Raw genomic sequence first — 20,418 nt, forward strand, 5'->3', positions numbered from 1 at the left:
TCAATTCCCAGCCAGGGCACACAGGAGAAGTACCCATCTACTTCCCCACCCCTCCCCCTCTCCTTCCTCTCTGTCTCTCTCTTCCCCTCCCACAGCCAAGGCTCCATTGGAGCAAAGTTGGCCCGGGCACTGAGAATGGCTCCATGGCCTCTGCCTCAGGCACTAAAATGGCTCCAGCCATAAAGGAGCAACTCCCCAGAAGGAAAGAGCATCGCCCCCTGGTGGGCATGCAGGGTGGATCCTGATTGGGCACATGTAGGAGTCTGTCTGACTGCTACCTGTTTCTAACTTTGGAAAAATTTTAAAAAATAAAATAAAAAGAAAGAAATAAAAACATATTTATGGAAAAAGTGATATTTGGAGAAACTAATTTTGGGGGCAGTAGTAAAGGTCAAGCAAGACCAGTCTGAATCTTCACTAGGCATCTCAGGCCACAGGAAGCAGAAACAATAGATATACATACGGCTGTTTATGGATAATCCTGGCAACATGTATAAACATTTTTTATGATTTTCATAGCAAATATTTTATTTGATGAATCAAATTATGTTTTAAAACTTTCATTATTCTCTCAGTGTTTTTTGCCTTGGAATTTTGTACAGATATTTTAAAGTATGTGCTTTTAAGTATCAACTCTAGCCACAGAGAAATTATATCTTTTATAGATTATCTCTATATTAAATGTAACCTTAAAAAAATAGGTGTATTAGCCTGCTATTGGCTAGCCATCATTCTTATATGTGGAATGCAAAATATTTGTCATCTAGGAACTACCTGAATTTACCTTCAATTTTTCACATTTAAATTATGTCTAAAAAGAAAATATTTTCAGAGAACCTTAATTTAAATTTAAAATGGAAACAAGGCACTCTGTGATGTGAATTGGAAAAAGTGATATTAGTTAAGACCTGGGTTCCAGATTTGACCTTGCCTTGTGACCTTGGACATATCTGACCAACTTAAGAACATTTGGGTGGGGGTGGGGGAGTCTGGAGAGAGAGAGAGACAGAAAGACAGACAGAGAGAGAGATTACTCCCAACTCAAATGCTAGGCTTTTGTGATTCAAGCATACCACAGTTTTTTATTCTAACAGTGACCTCTTGTGGTAGATAACCTGAGTCAATTTTTTGATTTGCAAAGTAAACTTTGGATTTATTTTGGTGGTTGTTTCTAGTAACTATATTTCATATGGTTAAGCTAATATGACTTGTTTTCAAAGATAAATCTTAGTTGGAAATTAGAGATTAAGATAAGGTATAGATTACAGTTTTCCTCAGAAACTGTCTATGGCAGACTCTTGACACTTATAGAAGGAGAACTTCTTTGGTTTTAGTGCTAAGTGTTGTGTGTATTCCTCTCTGTCCTAGGGACCAGGAGTACAGGCGTTCGAGAGCCTCATCATGCCCCAACAGCTCGGGCCTGAGCAGGCTGGAAACTAACACAGGTGAGGTGCTTGTGTGCTTAGAGCTCCCCAACATTCTTTCATCTTCAACATCTCCATTCATACAAAAAAACATTTGCACAAAAAATATCTGATGTTGGCTCACTGAAAACTTCAGGAACTTTGTCCAAATTGGTCACACATGAACATTTATTTTTATAAATTTTTATTATTTTCACAACAGTCTTATTATTCTTACCATTATCCCAGCTCAAATATCTAAAGATTAAAATCTTATTGAAATGATTTCATGAAAGTATTTGGAAAGCTTCAAGAGTTGACATCGATAGTTATTGAGTTCAAAACTTTAGTGCAAAATTACTCCCCAGTTAAATGAAACTGTATCAATTATATGAAGACAGCACTTTGGATGTTTAAACTGTCTAACTGAGAAAAATGTATAACACTATAAATCATAGATTAGAAAATATACAGAATGTATCATGGAATGGAATATAGCAATTAGAAAAATGAAGTAGACTACATTTATAATACTGAATGAAATGAGTATAAACATAACATTACATGAAAAATTAGGTTGCAAAAATAACAGTGTATGCTGCTTATGGCTACAGATCAACATGGTAAACCTGAAGTTGAGCATGATAAAAATAAGCACCTGATTTAGAATAGTGGTAACCCTCGGGGCGGGGGGGGAGCAGGTGGGAATAGACATACAGAGGGCAACTATATCTGTAACTTTTGGTTCTTTAAAATAAGAGTATGAAAATATGGTTAATATTTGACCAAAGTAGTTTTGGGTGTACAGGTGTTTGTTATATTCTCTATACTTTTATTGTACACGTAAAAATTTTTTAAATGAAACTAATATTAAGTTCAAAAAATGTTTTATCATCTTCAGAACTAATTTCTTATAAATAAAATTACTTTTGTGGCTGGTGAGAATTTTTACAGTGCTCAGGGAAATCTTAGCCGGACTGATTTCCGTGTCAGCATTGTTGCTGAGGATTTTACATTTACATGCTAAAAACATCAGCCAATAAACATTGTGTCAAGTTTTTGTGTCCAGAATTCAAAGCTGTGGTTTAAGCATTATAACCACTGAGACAGCAAAATCTTGAAAAACATGCTGAAATTTCTACTTGGCTTACCCAATTTCCTGTTGAATCATAATTTTTATATTTAGCAAACCTAGATAAAAGTGCTTTCTAAAATATCAGGTTGTTACCTAAGACTGAGACGAACTTTATTTTTTGTGTCTCTTAAAAAGTAATCATATGATTCCATGCTTCAGTTTCTGGAGTAGAAGCTGAGTGTATAGGATGGGACTTTGGAGAGCAGAGCTGGCAGGGTGTGGGAAGGGCGCTGGACACGCTGGAGAATGCCGAGGGCGCAGGGGGCCCTGGCAGAGATGAAAGCAAACCCTTACACCATCGTGTCTGCTAACCCCTGTTCTGAGAAAGAAAAGAAAAATGTTAGAAACATTCAGAAGGGCTTGTGAGGGCCTTTCCTTTGTGAAGGTTAAATAAACTGTTCTGTGATTTCTGGATTAGCCCCTGTAATTCAACTCTTCTTCAGAGGAACATGTTACCAATATTGTTTGTCCCGGGAAACTGGTAGATAACCCTACTTTCTCATAGAGCTCTTCTCTTAAAGGGTATATTGCATCAAAGGTAAAAATGCTGATTTGAACTTACCGGACTTGAAATTTGAATTCCTGGTAAATTTAAGTGCATCATAAGTATTTGTTGATTAAATTATGTATCTGGCATTATCTTCTGGCTTTTCACTGGATACATGTTGATTTTATTTATAAACTTCGGACCTTGAAGATGTCACATGCCTGGGAATAGGGTCAAGTATGGTTTTTTAAAACTGTTTGAATATTCGTGTTTACTTTTAGAATTCATATTAATAACTTATTAAAGTTGTGGCGGACTCATAAAAGTAATGATCCAAAGGTTTGAGATAGAGGTCTGCAGTCCTTTGCCTGCAGTTATGAAGCACTCAAATCTCTGAAAGCTGAAAGAGTTTTCAGACTCATTCACGACAGTGCCTGACCTGTACCGCTCCGAGGCAGACTGCGGGCTTTGTTTCACTGGGGTGAATATTCCCATGTTTTGCTGCCACGGCTGCCCCAGAAGGCCCTATGTGGGGTGGTCTGTAATATACCTTACTAAATTTCAAAATTTTCCGAATCTCAAACCACATCTGGTCCCAAAGGCTTTGAATGAGGGATTGTGAACCTGGACTGAGACAGACTGATTCTGTTCAGTTCAACTATGCGCTCTACCGTAAATTCCTCCCTAAGGGTTAGACAAATTAAGGGAAACATTGCAATTAAAACTACTGACAGCACTTACACTGTTTAGCTACAGCTTTGTTGACAACCCCTTTTGTCTCCTGTTACTACTGTCAAGTGCTCTTCCTACCCAGCAAGCATCAGCCCTCCTGGTGTTAGGAAGATTTCATAAAAGACAAGATAGACTCCCTGCAGCCAAGAATGGCTGGTTTCAACGGGGAGTGCATAGCAGGTGGGCAGGGATGGGGTTAGCCTGTGTATGGATGGACTAGTAATTTGTGTAGCTTTCCTGCCTCTCTGCATCATCACTGTATGCTTGGAAATTTTATTTTTATTTAATTTTTTGTTTTTGTATTTTGCTGAAGTGAGAAGCAGAGAGGCAGAGAGACAAACTCCCGCATGTGCTCTACTGAGATCCACCTGGCAAGCCCACTAGGGGGCAATGCTCTGCCCATCTGGGATGTAGCTCCATTGCAACCGGAGCCATTCTAGCGCCTGAGGCAGAGGCCATGGAGCCATCCTCAGCACCTGGGCCAACTTTGCTCCAACGGACCCTTGGCTGTGGGAGAGGAAGAGAGAGATTGAGAGGAAGGAGAGAAGGAAGGGTGGAGAAGCAGATGGACACTTCTCCTGTGTGCCCTGGCCGGGAATTGAACCCAGGACTTCCACATGTGGGGCCAACACTCTACCACTGGAGCCAACCAACCAGGGCTATGCTTAGAAATTTTAATATGCATTATATATTTTCTGTTCAAGAGTAATACAAGTATATTAGATGTTTTGGAAAATACAAAAGAGCACATAAAAGAAATACCTGAGATGACCATTGTCATCCCATTTTATAGAGGAAAAGAAAAGCAATTTGCCCAAAGTCAGCCAGCTAGTAGGTGGCAGAGCCTCAGACCCGGACAGTGACTCTGGAACCTGTTCTCTTAACAAGCCTCCCTGGTTAGCTTGTCCTTTTTGTAGTTAAAACAACCTAAATGTATGGAGGCCACGCAACCCTTTCAATGCTCTGTGGAATGCTCAGACTCACCATGTGACATTTTTAGGGTCCAGGCACCCACTGTGTGGTCACTTAATTGGTATCAGGTCCACCTGAGGAGGGCACAGTTCCCTGATCCAATGCAGAGTGGGTGCCACTCCCGAGAATGGAGTTGAGGAGTATGCCTCCAGTTCTGCCCCTGCTGCCCTGCATAGCGAGGCCCCTCCAGCAAGACTATCCATGTTTCAGAGCTTAAGATACAGTATTTCCTGTATGAAATGTAATCGTGATTTACAGTTTCTAATATGACTTACGTTTTCCCTCAAAGTTACCTTTTAGTTTGCTGATTTGCTGCAGGACAAATAGCATAAAGATCAAGGGCAAAGACTATGGTGCTATTTGACCTTGGGCAGGTAATTTAGCACCCCTGAGCCCCAATTTCTTCATCTGGAAAATGGAGACAACTCAGGAACCTCCTCATAGTGTTGTTACAAGAATTAAAGACAGGCTTGCTGCATTGGAAGTGCACAGTGAATGGTAGCCAGCACTTCTCTACAGCCTGTGTTCCCGGGCACCATGCACCCCAGTGATCGGGTGTATCACACAGCCCAACACACCTCAGACAGTGATGACCTGTTTGTTTTTCAACCAGGGAAATAAGTTCCTATCTATTGAGTGTTAGTAGCTGCTGGACACTGGGCTCAGAGCTTTGCCTATCTCTTGTCTTTTAATTCGCATAATCTTGAAGGCAAATATTCTAATCTCTGTTTTGCCAATGAGGTTCAGAAAGAAGGAGAAACTGGCCTTTGGTCACCCGGTGCATCAGTAATGAAGTTGGAATTTGAACTGAGATTTGTCAGCTCCCAAAGCCCAGGCTTTTCCCATACCCCCTACAAAATCTCTTGGCCCCCAATGATGTGGACATTTTATTATATATAGGACAGAAAATTCCTTTTAGAAAACTTTCTGTTAAACATTGTTAAGATCTTTATTCTTTACATATCTATAGTTTTCTATTTATTCTACACTACAGAGGAATAAGTTTAAATAAAAGTAATTCAAAACTATTTGCCTTACTGACAATAATTTCAACATTTTTAAAGCTTAAGATCTTATGAAGTATCCCAATTAGAGTTTTCAGTTCTGATGTCTTTACGTTATCTAAGTTTAATTTGGGGTGATTTGATTAGAAGACATATAGTTCTAATTAGTGTTAGTTGAGCTTAGGGAGCAAAGTGTAATTTAATTCTAAAGCTTATTAAATTTAGTGACAAATAGCAAAGACTCTTGATGGTGCTCCACTTAGAAGTCTTTTTTTCAATCATCTTTCTCTGGCTCTGGATTTCTTTTGCAGTTTCCAGAGCTGACTTGCGAGAAGAGGATACAGAAATGGAAGTAGACGATGTCTTTTGGAATACAAGGATAGTACCAATTTTGCATAAATTAGAAAAAGGTAATAAAAGGACAGTTTTGTTCCAAATAAGAGTATCTGTGGTTATGTATATGTCCCCGGTGCCTTGATATTTTTAGTATACTTTGACTATCATTTCTGTGAACACGTTCAAAAACAAATGAAAGCATCCACTTATTTACCCAGTATTAACTATCACATGTAAACCTAATTTGTAGTGAGTAAAATTGTACCTTAAATGCAGCAGGACAACCTATTTCTAAAATTCCCCTTGGAATAGAAATTACTTATCACCTCCTCTGCCCAAGGAAGTGCTGGTTTGAACTCTTTAGGGTTGCAGTTAAGCAAGAAAGTGAAAGATTGAAACATATTTCAGGTCTCTGAAACTTTGACTAAGTCAGAGTTTGACAGGCATCCTTGGCAGGTGTCCCTGGTTTTCTAGATTAGATGTAGATGTGCTACTCTCCTTAGGTTGAGCACATTTGTCAGGGATGCCACTCAGAGCAGGAAGTGTCCTGGGAGGTGCCCAGCCCTTGCACTCTGGAGTACCCAGCTGTGAATGCCTGTGATCAGCAGGTCTCTGCAAAGGTGACCCATGAGAAACTCATCAGGGGAATGGCCCCCGCCTTCTCTCTCCTTGCTGCTGCTCAAGGGGTCCATTTCTGAAGTTGAAACAGGCTCCAGTGGAACTGCAGTCGTGTCCCCGGGGCAGAGCTCAGCACCTGGCACAGTGCACAGTTGACCTTCACTAGGAGTTGTAAAATGAGTGCTCTTTGGATGAGCAAAATGGCATGGTAGCCACAGGAAGAGGCCCTTAGGAGAATCAGGTAAAGGGGTCATCCCCAGCAGACAAGCCAAACAGGGAAGGTAGTGCAGAAGAACTACTTCCTCGAAGGTTCAGATGACCTTGGCTCCCTGCAGGTACTAAGCCATGTTCGTGGTTAATGTGGGAGCCCGGGACACATGGCCAAGAGCAACCACATAATCTCTGCACCATACAGTTCCCATTTGCCAGGTGAGAGGCGAGGAAGACTAGATCCTCGCCAAGTCCACTGCAGCTCAGATCCCTGGAAATAAGGATGTGATGACTTTGTTCCCTCTAGAGTCACTCATTTTCACCCTCTTGTTAGTAGGCCAAGTTAAATTCAGCCCTTATTTTAGGAGATGTGTACAAAAACTAGTGAGGAAAGTAGTTAGTCTGGGGAAGTGTCTAAAAGGAGCACATGCTTGGAAGAACCGGTGGGGAGAATGGCTGGCAGTGCGGAGGCCTGTCTAGGAGGAAGTCTTCATCCTGAAGGGTTTCAAGAGGACTCCGAGGGCTCTGCTTCCACGGATGCCAACAGGAGTGAACAGGAGCTTGGGCTTTGAAACGTGGATGGATCTCCCTCCTCAGAAGGATTCAATGCTGAAGTATGACATGTCCTCCATAGACAACTTTAAGAACAACAAAAGAGGGCAGAGCTGGGTCATTTGACCCCTGACCCTTGGAGATTTTTTTCATTCCTTATTTATTTATTTTTTACTTTGACATAGTTTTCAGCTTATAGAAAAGTGGCAAGAGTAGTACAAAGAAATCCTGTATGTTCTTCCCCCAGATGTTAACATTTTACCACCTCTACTTCATCATTCTCTCTCTCCCTTCCTCCCCCTTTGCTCTTTTCTCTGTACCCCTCCCACTCCCACACATACACATTTCCCCCCCTTTTTAAATCCTTTGAGAACAAGTTGCCAGCATGATATCCCATATCCCTAAGTACTCTGGTATGTATTTTTACAAATGAGCATTCTGTTATATATCTGGAAATTACCATTCAATACTCTATGAACCGTATTCAGATTTTTGCCAGTTATCCTAATAATTTCCTTTATAGAAAAAGAAAATCCTAAATCACAAGTTTCAATTATTGGTCTAGTGGCCGTGTCTTTTTCAGGAGCTTGACATATTTGAGGAATGTAGTCTAACTGTTTATATACTGCCCCACAAATCGGATGTGCCTGGTATGTTCTCACAATTCAATCCCAGTTAGGCCTTTGGGGCAGGTGTATGGGATGAGATCAGTCATGCTGTGTCCTCGGCATGTCCTGTCAGGAGGTACGTGGTGCTGACTTGGTCCATTACTGGTGATGGGGCTTTGGTCACTTAAGGAAGGTGGTGTTTGCCAGGTTTTCCACTGTAAAGTCACTATTTCCCATCTTGTAATTAAAAAGTATTGGGGGGGGGTTAATTACTTTGAGACTATGTTGTTTTACATTACTCAGCAAACTTTCACTCACTAGCTTTAGCCCCTGAGAATCTTGATAGCTCTTTGATTTAAGCTGTCTTTTGAGGCTATATGGTATTCATAACAAACCAACTGGTATAAAGTGTTAATTTGATCCATAGTTTAAAGTTTGGCTCCTGTGTGCAAAAACCGAACACACTCTTGAGTAGAACCCATCAGGTTGAGATTTTGTAGAGGAAAATATCCTGAAAACTGTCCCCACTGCCAGAGAGTGGCTCGTGGCTCAGGTTTGTGAAGAAACCACCAGTCACAGAAGAATAAAACAACACAACAAAAAGTGCTTTTTACAATAGAGCTCAGGTTTTCCCTTTATTTAAAGTTAGTCTAAGTCATTTCCCATCAATTCATTTATTTAAGTGCATAACTGAAAGGCATTGAAGGTTACTTAGCTATTGAGGTTTAAAATTTTTTCTTAGATGTTATTGTTGAAAAGAGCTAAAAATGGCCTGAGTCATTTCCTTCTGCCGGCACACACTTCCTCTGTGTGGGCTTTTAAGAGCACATTATGGTATTTATTTAAGATTGGTTTCCTACTTTTAAATTTCGTGATGGAATCTATCAGAGATAATATTTTTCAACTGAATACCTTAGAGCTTGGATTCTTACATTCTCCTCACATTCCACGTCTGCTGCTTTTTTCCCCTTCCTTATATGCCTGTTAGAATGGCTGCCACTTTTAAAAAATTTGTTTTCCTAAGAATTCTAATAAGATGAAATGTTCTAGGTTGTCTTTTTTTATTCTCCTCTTTTATAATGACCCCTCTCCAAATAATGGTGGTGGTTGTAACATTTTATTCCACTTATGCCCTCTTTTGTCAGATAATAAGCTTTATATTCACAGAAAAATATTGCTTGTTGTTTCTACAACAGATATACTAGAAAATGAGTATGTCTTAGACCATGCTGTACATTGTCAGCACAGTACTCTCCCTATACCATGCACTGCCAATTCAAACATATGTGAGACAGGATTCCTACTCACTGAGCATGACATCTCTTTGAGGGTACCAAGCATCTTACACAACATACGTGTGTGTGTGTGTGTGTATGTGTGTGTGAAAAATAATAGTACAAGATAACACTTGTTGTATGTGGAGTAGTGCACCTTTTCTGGATAAGCAAGAACATCAACAGAACCCTGAAGGACCAAAGTCAGTAGGAACAAGGAGGAGAACATTCTAGGGCCATCAGGATTATGCCCCAGAGGGTTGAAGATGGAGGTGTAAGTGGTCTGTTCCCTGATCCCAAACAGATCCCTGTCTGAGCTGGAGGGCATATAGAAAAAAGGGACCGACTGAAATAGGTACAATTCCATTCATGAATATGCTCTTTGAAAGACTGTGTGTGCTAGATAAGCTAACTGACTGATTAGTGAATAAGTCAACATGATAGAAGATGGAACACCAAGATGGAAAAAAAATCAAGTAAATGAAAATGCTAAGATAAGGGGAAAAGCATAGTTCAGGAATTTGAAGATGCCCAGGAAAATAATTATGGGGTTTTTAATTATACTTCTGTGTCTGACACACTGGTAAACTTGTCCTTAATTAGTAAGTGCTGCCTTCCTCTCTCTGCCCGACAGAAGAAAACATCAAGACGGTCTGTGCTGCTTGCACACAACTTCATTGTGCGTTAGAGGAAGGAAACATGCTGGGAACTAAGTTTAAGAGAAGAAATGTTCTCCTGAAGACCCTATACAAACTGTTTGATGTCGGTTCAGACCCGCTCAGCCTCAAACTTGCAAAAATTATTCTTGAAGTAAGTTTTTCTTTCCTCTGGTCTAGTAGACTGTGGCGCGTAAAAGTTTTGTTGAATATGTTATTTGTAAAGATAGCAGAGATGAGTAGAAATGCAATACATTCATTTAGAATCTTGAAAAAACTTAAGGCAATAAACTGATATTCCAGAATTTGACTAGAATGTACTATCTAAGGAGCAAAGGCTGAGGACACAGAGAAACATTCAAATAAACTTTTACACATGAACTGTGGCTAGGTTACAAAAATGTGACAATAGGCCAATATATTCAAAACAGTTAGTTGCTCAAATAACTTGACTGGAGATCAGTATCGAGAGCGCAGGCTGTGGTTTCTGTGCTGTAGTTTCTGTTGGGTGCTTGATTTTGCCACATGATTTAATAAATAACAGAAGAGAACTTGGGCCATGGACACAATGGCAGGTGCTTTGTGAATGAGCATGAAGCAGAGGAACAGGTGCATGCATTCATGGGAAGGTGCTCATGGTAGGTTCCTGTGAGGTGTTAGAAGATAAGGCTAGACACCAAATAAAAGCATAGAAATGCTGTCTCAGACAAAATGATACCATTGTTTGAGGGGAGCCCTTTGTTGTCACAGCCATAAACAGTTGGAACCAAAAGATAAGACACAATTATTATAGAGTGTTCTAAGAGAGCCACTAAAACAACTGAAGCTTTGTTTACCCACTTCCATAAAAATAAAAGCTATTATGTTAACACCCCATAACTCATATAATTTAAAATCTTAAAGTACACAATGAAAGTCAGCATTGGCATACTTACTACAGTTTAGCAGGTGTCCACCATTTCTAATTCTGATGTTGTTCATGCAGCAGAATATTCTGACTGCATGTGCTATGAAGGTTTTAGAGCAGCTACATTCTTATTTAGCTGTCATCCTAAACTTCTCACCCTCCTTATAAAAACTGTGGTATGATAAATGACTCAGAAAGCCACATTTCTCTGAAATGACTTCAGTAGTATTTGAATCCCCTTTCATTGGTAGTAACTGATCAATCATGTTAGTGAAATAAAAGGACCATAAACCACAGGGGGACTTGAAGTCAAGAGTTGTAAGTAGAGACAAAAGGACATCAGCATGCTTGCCCAGTTCCCTTTCTGGCTCTGGATATGGGGCACCTTCTGGCCCCAGAGAGCTCCAGTGTGAGACTAGAGGGCTCTGGTGTACGGCCAGCTGCCCAGGGACTGACATGACTTTCCATCTAGATCCTAGACATTTTGTCCACACCAATCCAACAAAAATTAATAAATAAAAGAGCAAGAGAAAGAAGGAAAATGCCATGAATTTGTTAATGCTTTGCAGAGAAGTATTATCTTGGTTATTAAATGTGCCATTAATTAGTCATATATATGACACAATTTAACTATTTTAGGGCAAAAGGCCAAGTGATCTGCCAGGCAATGAACATGCTCTGAATGAAACACATGCTTATTTTTTTCCTGTTTTCTTTATTATAACATGGAGACACATAAATACAGAAAATAAAATGGCATTTAATATACTATGACACAGGCCCTGGCCGGTTGGCTCAGCGGTAGAGCGTCGGCCTAGCGTGCGGAGGACCCGGGTTCGATTCCCGGCCAGGGCACACAGGAGAAGCGCACATTTGCTTCTCCACCCCTCCGCCGCGCTTTCCTCTCTGTCTCTCTCTTCCCCTCCTGCAGCCAAGGCTCCATTGGAGCAAGGGATGGCTCTGTGGCCTCTGCCCCAGGCGCTAGAGTGGCTCTGGTCGCAACATGGCGACGCCCCGGAGGGGCAGAGCATTGCCCCCTGGTGGGCAGAGCATCGCCCCTAGTGGGCGTGCCAGGTGGATCCCGGTCGGGCGCATGCGGGAGTCTGTCTGACTGTCTCTCCCTGTTTCCAGCTTCAGAAAAATGAAAAAAAAAAAAAAATACTATGACACATGTACATAAGATTACACATTGTGTTGAATATTATTTTGAGGGTTTTAAATAAGAGTTGATACTGAGGACAATACATTTATAACATGTACACTTTTCATAAAGATAAATTATGATAAAAACAAAGGCAATTGAAATAATCAGAAATAGTCACATTAAAACAGAAGTGTTATATGTAAAATTAACGTAAGATGTGAGATAAAACTCTTCTTGAAAAAATTCATGAATTGTGGATATTATATATAAAACAGTAATTTTTAATTGCTTTTAGAAAGGAAGATTAGCTAAAATATTTATTTCTCAGTAAGCATTTAGTACATACATAGAATTTTTAAAATATGGTATACTTTTTAAATGCTGCTATCTTTTAATATTATGCAGTGTTGGCAATGTAAAACTTTATTATTATTTTTTTAATTTTAATAATTTTATTTTTTAATGGGGTGACATCAATAAATCAGGATACATATATTCAAAGATAACATGTCCACGTTATCTTGTCGTTCAATTATGTTGCATACCCATCACCCAAAGTCAGATTGTCCTCTGTCACCTTCTTTCTAATTTTCTTTGTGCCCCTCCCCCTCCCCCTTTCCCTTTCCCCCCTCCCTCCGTAACCACCACACTCTTATCAATGTCTCTTAGTCTCACTTTTATGTCCCACCTACGTATGGAATAATGCAGTTCCTGGTTTTTTCTGATTTACTTATTTCACTTCGTATAATGTTATCAAGATCCCACCATTTTGCTGTAAATGATCTGATGTCATCATTTCTTATGGCTGAGTAGTATTCCATAGTGTATATGTGCCACATCTTCTTTATCCAGTCATCTATTGATGGGCTTTTTGGTTGTTTCCATGTCCTGGCCACTGTGAACAATGCTGCAATGAACATGGGGCTCCATGTGTCTTTACGTATCAATGTTTCTGAGTTTTGGGGGTATATACCCCAGTACAGGGATTGCTGGGTCATAAAGTAGTTCTATTTTCAGTTTTTTGAGGAACCACCATCCTTTCTTCCATAATGGTTGTACTACTTTACATTCCCACCAACAGTGAATGAGAGTTCCTTTTTCTCCACAGCCTCTCCAACATTTGCTATTACCTGTCTTGTTAATAATAGCTAATCTAACAGGTGTGAGGTGGTATCTCATTGCCATTTTGATTTGCATTTCTCTAATAACTAAAGAAGATGAGCATCTTTTCATATATCTGTTGGCCATTTGCATTTCTTCCTGGGAGAAGTGTCTGTTCATGTCCTCTTCCCATTTTTTTATTGGATTGTTTGTTTGTTTGTTGTTGAGTTTTATGAGTTCTTTGTATATTTTGGATATTAGGCCCTTATCTGAGCTGTTGTTTGAAAATATCATTTCCCATTTAGTTGGCTGTCTGTTTATTTTGTTATCAGTTTCTCTTGCTGAGCAAAAACTTCTTAGTCTGATGTAGTCCCATTCATTAATTTTTGCATTCACTTCTCTTGCCTTTGGAGTCAAATTCATAAAATGCTCTTTAAAACCCAGGTCCATGAGTTGAGTACCTATGTCTTCTTCTATGTACTTAATTGTTTCAGGTCTTATGTTTAGATCTTTGATCCATTTTGAGTTAATTTTAGTACAGGGGGACAAACTATAGTCCAGTTTCATTCTTTTGCATGTGGCTTTCCAGTTTTCCCAGCACCATTTATTGAAGAGGCTTTCTTTTCCCCATTGTGTGTTGTTGGCCCCTTTATCAAAAATTACTTGACTATATATATGTGGTTTTATTTCTGGGTTTTCTATTCTGTTCCATTGGTCTGAGTGTCTATTTTTCTGCCAATACCATGCTGTTTTGATTGTCATGGCCCTATAATATAGTTTGAAGTCAGGTATTGTAATGCCCCCAGCTTCATTCTTTTTCTTTAGGATTGCTTTGGCTATTTGGGGTTTTTTATAGTTCCATATAAATCTGATGATTTTTTGCTCCATTTCTTTAAAAAATGTCATTGGAATTTTGATGGGAATTGCATTAAATTTGTATATTGCTTTGGGTAATATGGCCATCTTGATTATATTTATTCTTCCTAACCAAGAACAAGGAATATTCTTCCATCTCATTATATCTTTTTCGATTTCCCTTAACAATGGTTTATAGTTTTCATTATATAAGTCCTTTACATTCTTTGTTATGTTTATTCCTAGGTATTTTTGTTGTTGTTGCAATCGTGAAGGGGATTATTCTTTCGAGTTCATTCTCAAATGTTTCATTGTTGGCATATAGAAAGGCTATTGACTTCTGTATGTTAATTTTGTATCCTGCAACCTTACTGTATTGGCTTAATGTTTCTAGTAGTTTTTTTGTGGATTCTTTGGGTTTTCAATGTATAGGATCATATCATCTGCAAAATGTCATACCTTTACTTCTTCTTTTCCGATATGGATGCCTTTTATTTCTTTGTCTTGTCTGATTGCTCTGGCTAGAACCTCTAGTACCACATTAAGGTCAATAAATAGCTGTCTTATATATTTTGGTGCTCCTTGGTTTGGTGCATATATATTAAGAATTGTTATGTCTTCTTGATTCAATGTCCCCTTAGCCATTATGAAATGACCATTTTTGTCTCTGAGTACTTTTGCTGTCTTGTAGTCAGCATTATTAGATATGAGTATTGCTACGCCTGCTCTTTTTTGGATGTTATTTGCTTGGAGTATTGTTTTCCAGCCTTTCACTTTGAATTTGTTTTTATCCTTGTTACTTAGATGAGTTTCTTGTAGGCAGCATACAGTTGGATTTTCTTTTTTGATCCATTCTGCTACTCTGTGCCTTTTTATTGGTGAGTTTAATCCGTTTACATTTATTGTAATTATTGACACTTGTGAGTTCCCTATTGCCATTTTATAGATTGCTTTCTGTTAATTTTGTGTCTTGTTTGATCCTTCTCTTTCATTTTCTATCTTTTGTTTTTATTTGGTTGTATTCCATACATCTTTCCTCTGTTGCTATCTTTTTTATCTCATGTGCTTCTGTGGTGGTTTTTTCAATGGTGGTTACCTTTAAGTAATGAAAAGGGTTCCTACCCTATTCATTGTAGTGCACTATTTTTTTAATTATTTATTTATTCATTTTAGGGGGTGAGAGAGAGAGAGAGAGAAAGGGGAGGAGCAGGAAGCATCAACTCCCATATGTGCCTTGACCAGGCCAGCCAGGGTTTTGAACCGGCAACCTCAGTGTTTCCAGGTTGACACTTTATCCACTACACCACCACAGGTCAGGCTGTAGCACACTATTTTGTGAGTACTTCTGCACTCCATCGTCCTTTGCTACTGTTATTCTCCATCCTCTCCCCCCCTTTCTTTTTGTTGTTATCACAGTTTAAATTTGGTTTTATTGTGTTCTTCTTGGAGCTTTTACTTGTGGCTTTGTTTTTTTTTTTTGTTCATTGTATCTGATTGGAGAACCCCCTTTAGTAATTCCTGGAATGGGTGGGTTTTGATGATAAATTCCCTCATCTTTTCTGTATCTGTGAATGTTTTTATTTCTCCTTCATATTTAAAGGATAGCTTTGATGGATATAGTATTCATGGCTGGAAGTTCCTCTCTTTCAGGACTTTAAATATTGGGGTCCACTGTCTTCTAGCTTATAGAGTTTCTGCTGAGAAATCTGATGATAATCTAATGGGCCTTCCTTTATATGTTGTATTCTTCTTTTCCCTGGCTGCCTTGAGAATTTTTTCTTTGCCGTTGGTTTGTGCCAATTTCATTATGATATGCCTTGGAGTAGGTTTGTTGGCGTTAATAAAACTCAGAGTTCTGTTTGCTTCTTGAATTTGAGGCTTTAGTTCTTTCCACAGGCTTGGGAAGTTCTCATCTATTATTTGTTTGAGTATGTTCTCCATTCCATTTTCTCTCTCTTCTCCCTCTGATATACCTATTATTCTTATGTTATTCTTTTTGATGGAGTCAGCTAATTCTTGTAGGGCTATCTCATTTTTTTTAATTTTTGAGTCTCTTTCTTCTTCTCTCTGTTGTGCCTCAAGTTGCTTGTCTTCTATTTCACTAATCCTCTCTTCTATCTGGCCTGTTCTATTAGCTAAGCTTGTTACCTCGTTTTTCAGCTCGTGAATTGAGTTTTTCATCTCTGTTTGATTTGTTTTTATATTTTCAACTTCCTTGGAAATATATTCTTTGTGTTCATTGAGTTGTTTTCTGAGCTCCCTAAATTGCCTTTCTGTGTTTTCTTGTATATCTCAGAGGACTTTTAGGATTTCTATCTTAAATTCTCTGTCATTTAGCTCCAGGGTTTCCAATATATTAAATTTTTTCTCCATAGATTTTTCCTCATCTAGCTGTGTTACCTCTCTTTCTTTTGTATCGATGATATTCGATTTTCTCTTCCTTAATGGCATCTGAGGGTGGTTTTGTTGATAGTACTAATGACATTTAATAAAGAATAAAAAATTGAAAAGGGTTGTTGTTTTTTTTAAAAAAATTAATAATGAAATAAAGAAAAATAAAATAAAAATATTTTTTTTAAAAAAAGGAAATTATCCCCCCTCCTTTTTTTCTCTCCTCTCCTCTCCCCTCTTTCTTGAGAAAATCTTGTGGTGAACTGTGAATTATATTGTACTAAATAGAACAAACAATGCCTGTAGTGGAGGGCCTGAGTTGGGGAGAAGTAATAAAGGGGCAAAAAAAAAAAGAAAAGAAAAAAAAAGGGCATCTGGACCCACAAAAAGCAAAGAAGAAAAAAAAATTGGGTCAAGAATAAAATGATTTGCTTTTAGGTGTTGGTTGACTAAGAGTTATGATGAGAGGAATAAGAGGGAAACAGGAAAATGGGGGGACAAATTAAAAAATTACTATTGTATTTAGTGGAACAAGAACTAGATAAAATGGAGAGCCAGGGATGGGAGCACTGCTAGTGTGTTAAAAAGGTGAAGTAAAAACCCCCCAAAATGCCACAAACATAAGTTTGAGTCCCAGATAAGATATTGTTCATTATTGAGGTTTGAATGAGAGGAGACGTAAAGGAGAAAGAAAGAAACTAATATAGAGGGAGAAAAGAAAGAGAGAGAGAGAGAAAAGAGAGGGAACCACTAAAAGAAGAAAAAAGAAAAAAGAGGAGAGAGAGAGAAAGAGAGAGTTAAGGGTTTTGGAGTGCAACCCTCATAGAGAGAAAGGAAGAGGAAAGAAAAGATAATGGGAGATGTAACACTTATGGGTAGTGTAGTTCAAGGAGAGGAAAGAGTAAGACCGGCAGAGAGTTAAATGACCAAATTGGAGGAGGAATAAAAAATATCAAGAATGAAGATAAGAGAAACAAACGAACAAATATAATAAAATGGGATAGGCTATAAAGTCTGCGTATTATTCTTGATTTTGAGAGGTTATCTTCTTGCTTTTTCTTTTCTCTCCCTCTTCCTGGTTGGTGACTCTGTACCTTGGGTTCTGCCCCTTTGGCACGCTCAGGTAGAGGTTTGCAGTTGATAAGTCTCTATGGCAATGTCATGTATTGTGCTTTAGTCTCGTTGGCAGTCGAGGCTCATTAGCATTTATAGGCTCCGCCAGTGAGAGAGTCCGTGTTCCTGGAGCCTTTCTCCTAGTCTTTCCTTCCTCAATTAGTAGCCTGATAATCCAGCTATGGGGTTGCTGCTGCCTCTGCCTGGATAGTAAGAGGCTCAAAGAGCTGGCAACTTCCCACTCTATTCCCACTCAGCACAGGGCTCTGGGTAAGGCTCAGTCAGTCAGAGCTGCTAGCATAATCAGGCAGTGCTTCCTGCCCACTCAAAGACCTTTGGCTCTGCCACTCTGTGGGATAACATGGGCACGCACTGCCGAGGCACTTGGAGGAATCTCTTGCCCACTATCTGCGCACGCAGATCAGGATATCAGGCCAGCAGTCTCACACTCTGAGTGAAACCCCCACCCGCACGGAAAAGTTCCAGCATTGGAATTGGCTCTCACTCCATCCCTGGGCACGGCTTTTTCAAGGCGCTGGGGCGGCCCGAGATTCCACTTTTTGGCCCACACAAAGGCCCCTGACTCTGCCACTCTGTGGGATAACACGGGCGGGCACTGCCGAGGCACTCGGAGGAATCTCTCGCTCACTATCTGCGCGTGCAGACCAGGATATCAGGCCGGCCTCCTCACCTTCTGAGTGAAACCCCCACCTGCACGGAAAAGTTCCAGCATTGGAATTGGCTCTTGCTCCGTCCCCGTGCGCAGGTTTCCCAGGGCACTGGGGCGGCCCGGGGATTCTGCTTTCGGCCCACACAGAGGCCTCTGACTCTGCCCCTCTGTGGGGTAACACGGGCGCCCACTCCTGAGGCACTCGGAGGAAACTCTCGCTCACTCTCCGTGCACGCCGACCAGGATATCAGGCCAGCCACCTCACTCTCTGAGTGAATCCCCCTCCTGCATGGAAAAGTTCCAGCGTTGGAATTAGTTCTCGCTCCCTCTCCGTGCGTGGCTTTTTCAGGGCGCTGGGGCGGCCCGGAGATTCCGCACACAAAGGCCCCTGACTCTGCCTCTCTGTGGGGTAACACGAGATCCCACTGCTGAGGCACTCGGAGGAATCTCTCGCCCACTATCTGTGCGCACCAAGCAGGGGATCGGGGAAAATGGGTGCCCCGCTTGTCTTTCTCTGTCTGGGTTTGGCGTGAGTGTTAGCTTGTATTGACTGGGTTTCCACAGGCACAGTTTTTCCTCGGCTTGGATCTCTGTGCCACAGCCTGGTTCAGCCGTTTGTGCCGCGGCCTGGATCTATTCACCCCCTTTGCCTGCCTCAGTTTCTATATTCTCAGTTCCCAGTGAAAGCAGCCCTGTTTAGGTTAGTGAGGAAAGCGGAGCATTTCTTACTTCCTATTTCCTTCGGTGTTTGATTATATATTTAGCCAATTTTTCGCTCAACCATACCTTCGGCTGTATTGCAAAACATCTGGAGGCTCCAAGGATAGGTTTTTCTGTTTCTGGTTGAAGATCTTGTTGAGTTTTGGGGGAGATTTATCGGTATCGCTTCCTACCACGCCATTACGCTGACATCATCCTCGGTAATGTGAAACTTTAAATTGTTATTACTTAAAATAGAATAATAAAGAATTACTGAATTTAATGTGGACATACACAATTAAGAAATTATGCAATATACCTAGGCTTAATACAACCAACATTAGATTAGTTCACATTTAATATAATATTCAGCCCAACTTGAACAAACAAGTCTTTAAAAAGTAGGTAAAATAATCAACTACCAACAAATACATGAGGACAGCAGCTGTGGGTCACATCTCAGGTATACTAATCAAACTCTTGAATATATGTTATGTGTTTTCTTTGACTATTTTTTAAATTATTGTTTCAAGTTTGTTTAATAGTAGCTAAAACTGATGTAATAGAACACTCTACTTATTTGGTACTGGTTAGGGACAGATATTTTAGGCTTTGAAAGTAGTTAATAGGGCCCTGGCCAACCGGTTCAGTGGTAGAGCGTCAGCCTGGCGTGCAGGAGTCCTGGGTTCGATTCCTGGCCAGGGCACACAGGAGAAGCGCCCATCTGCTTCTCCATCCCTCCCTCTCTCCTTCCTCTCTGTCTCTCTCTTCCCCTCCCACAGCCAAGGCTCCATTGGAGCAAAGTTGGCCCGGGCGCTGAGGATGGCTCTGTGGCCTCTGCTTCAGGTGCTAGAATGGCTCTGGATGCAACAGAGCGACACCCGGGATGGGCAGAGCATCGCCCCCTGGTGGGCATGCCGGGTGGATCCCAGTGGGGCGCATGCAGGAGTCTGTCTGACTGCCTCCCCGTTTCCAGCTTCAGAAAAATGGAAAAAAAAAAGAAAATAATTAATAGCCACTTGGAAAGGGAGAACACTACCTGAGTTCTTCATCTGGTTCATAATCATTTCTTTTTTTTTTTAATTAAAAGAAATTTTTTTTCCATTGATTTGTAGGAGGAAGAGAGAAACATCCGCTTGTTGTTTCATTAGTTGTTCCATTTAATTGTGTGTACTCATTGATTGCTTCTTGTATGTGCCCTGACTAGGGATCAAACCCATGATGTCTGGCATGCTGGGTGGACATTTTATCCACTGAGCTACCCAGTCAGGGCCTGGTTCATAATCTTAGATAACAATCAAAAGTATTTGTAAAGCAAAGTTTTGATATTAAGCCCCCATCTCTGTTTTATTTCAGAGCGATTAATTTAGATTTAAACTTATTGAATCCTTTGCCCTACATAAAAAATTGAGATGCTGCTTATATACTTGTACAATATTTATGTGCTTTATCAAGTTCTTAAGTACAAAAAAGTTAAAAAGAGGTAATACAACAACTTTATATTTAAAAGTTAAAAATTTGAAACATATGTTTAGATGAAGCCCTCTCCGG

General features: G+C 40.0%; 1 protein-coding gene across 3 annotated transcripts in view; it reads left to right on the forward strand.

Moving 5' to 3' along the window:
• The window catches only part of ARMC2 (armadillo repeat containing 2), a 139,243-nt gene that overhangs the window by 38,466 nt on the left and 80,359 nt on the right, over positions 1–20,418 (forward strand). For all 3 annotated transcript variants that reach the window (XM_066247950.1, XM_066247951.1, XM_066247952.1), the window contains 3 exons: positions 1,369–1,445; positions 6,045–6,143; positions 9,966–10,141. In XM_066247950.1, coding sequence (XP_066104047.1) covers positions 1,369–1,445; positions 6,045–6,143; positions 9,966–10,141 — 352 coding nt within the window. The remainder of the gene's footprint in view (positions 1–1,368; positions 1,446–6,044; positions 6,144–9,965; positions 10,142–20,418) is intronic.

The sequence above is a fragment of the Saccopteryx bilineata genome, chromosome 12 (assembly GCF_036850765.1).
Source record: "Saccopteryx bilineata isolate mSacBil1 chromosome 12, mSacBil1_pri_phased_curated, whole genome shotgun sequence".
NCBI classification, from domain to species: domain Eukaryota; kingdom Metazoa; phylum Chordata; class Mammalia; order Chiroptera; family Emballonuridae; genus Saccopteryx; species Saccopteryx bilineata.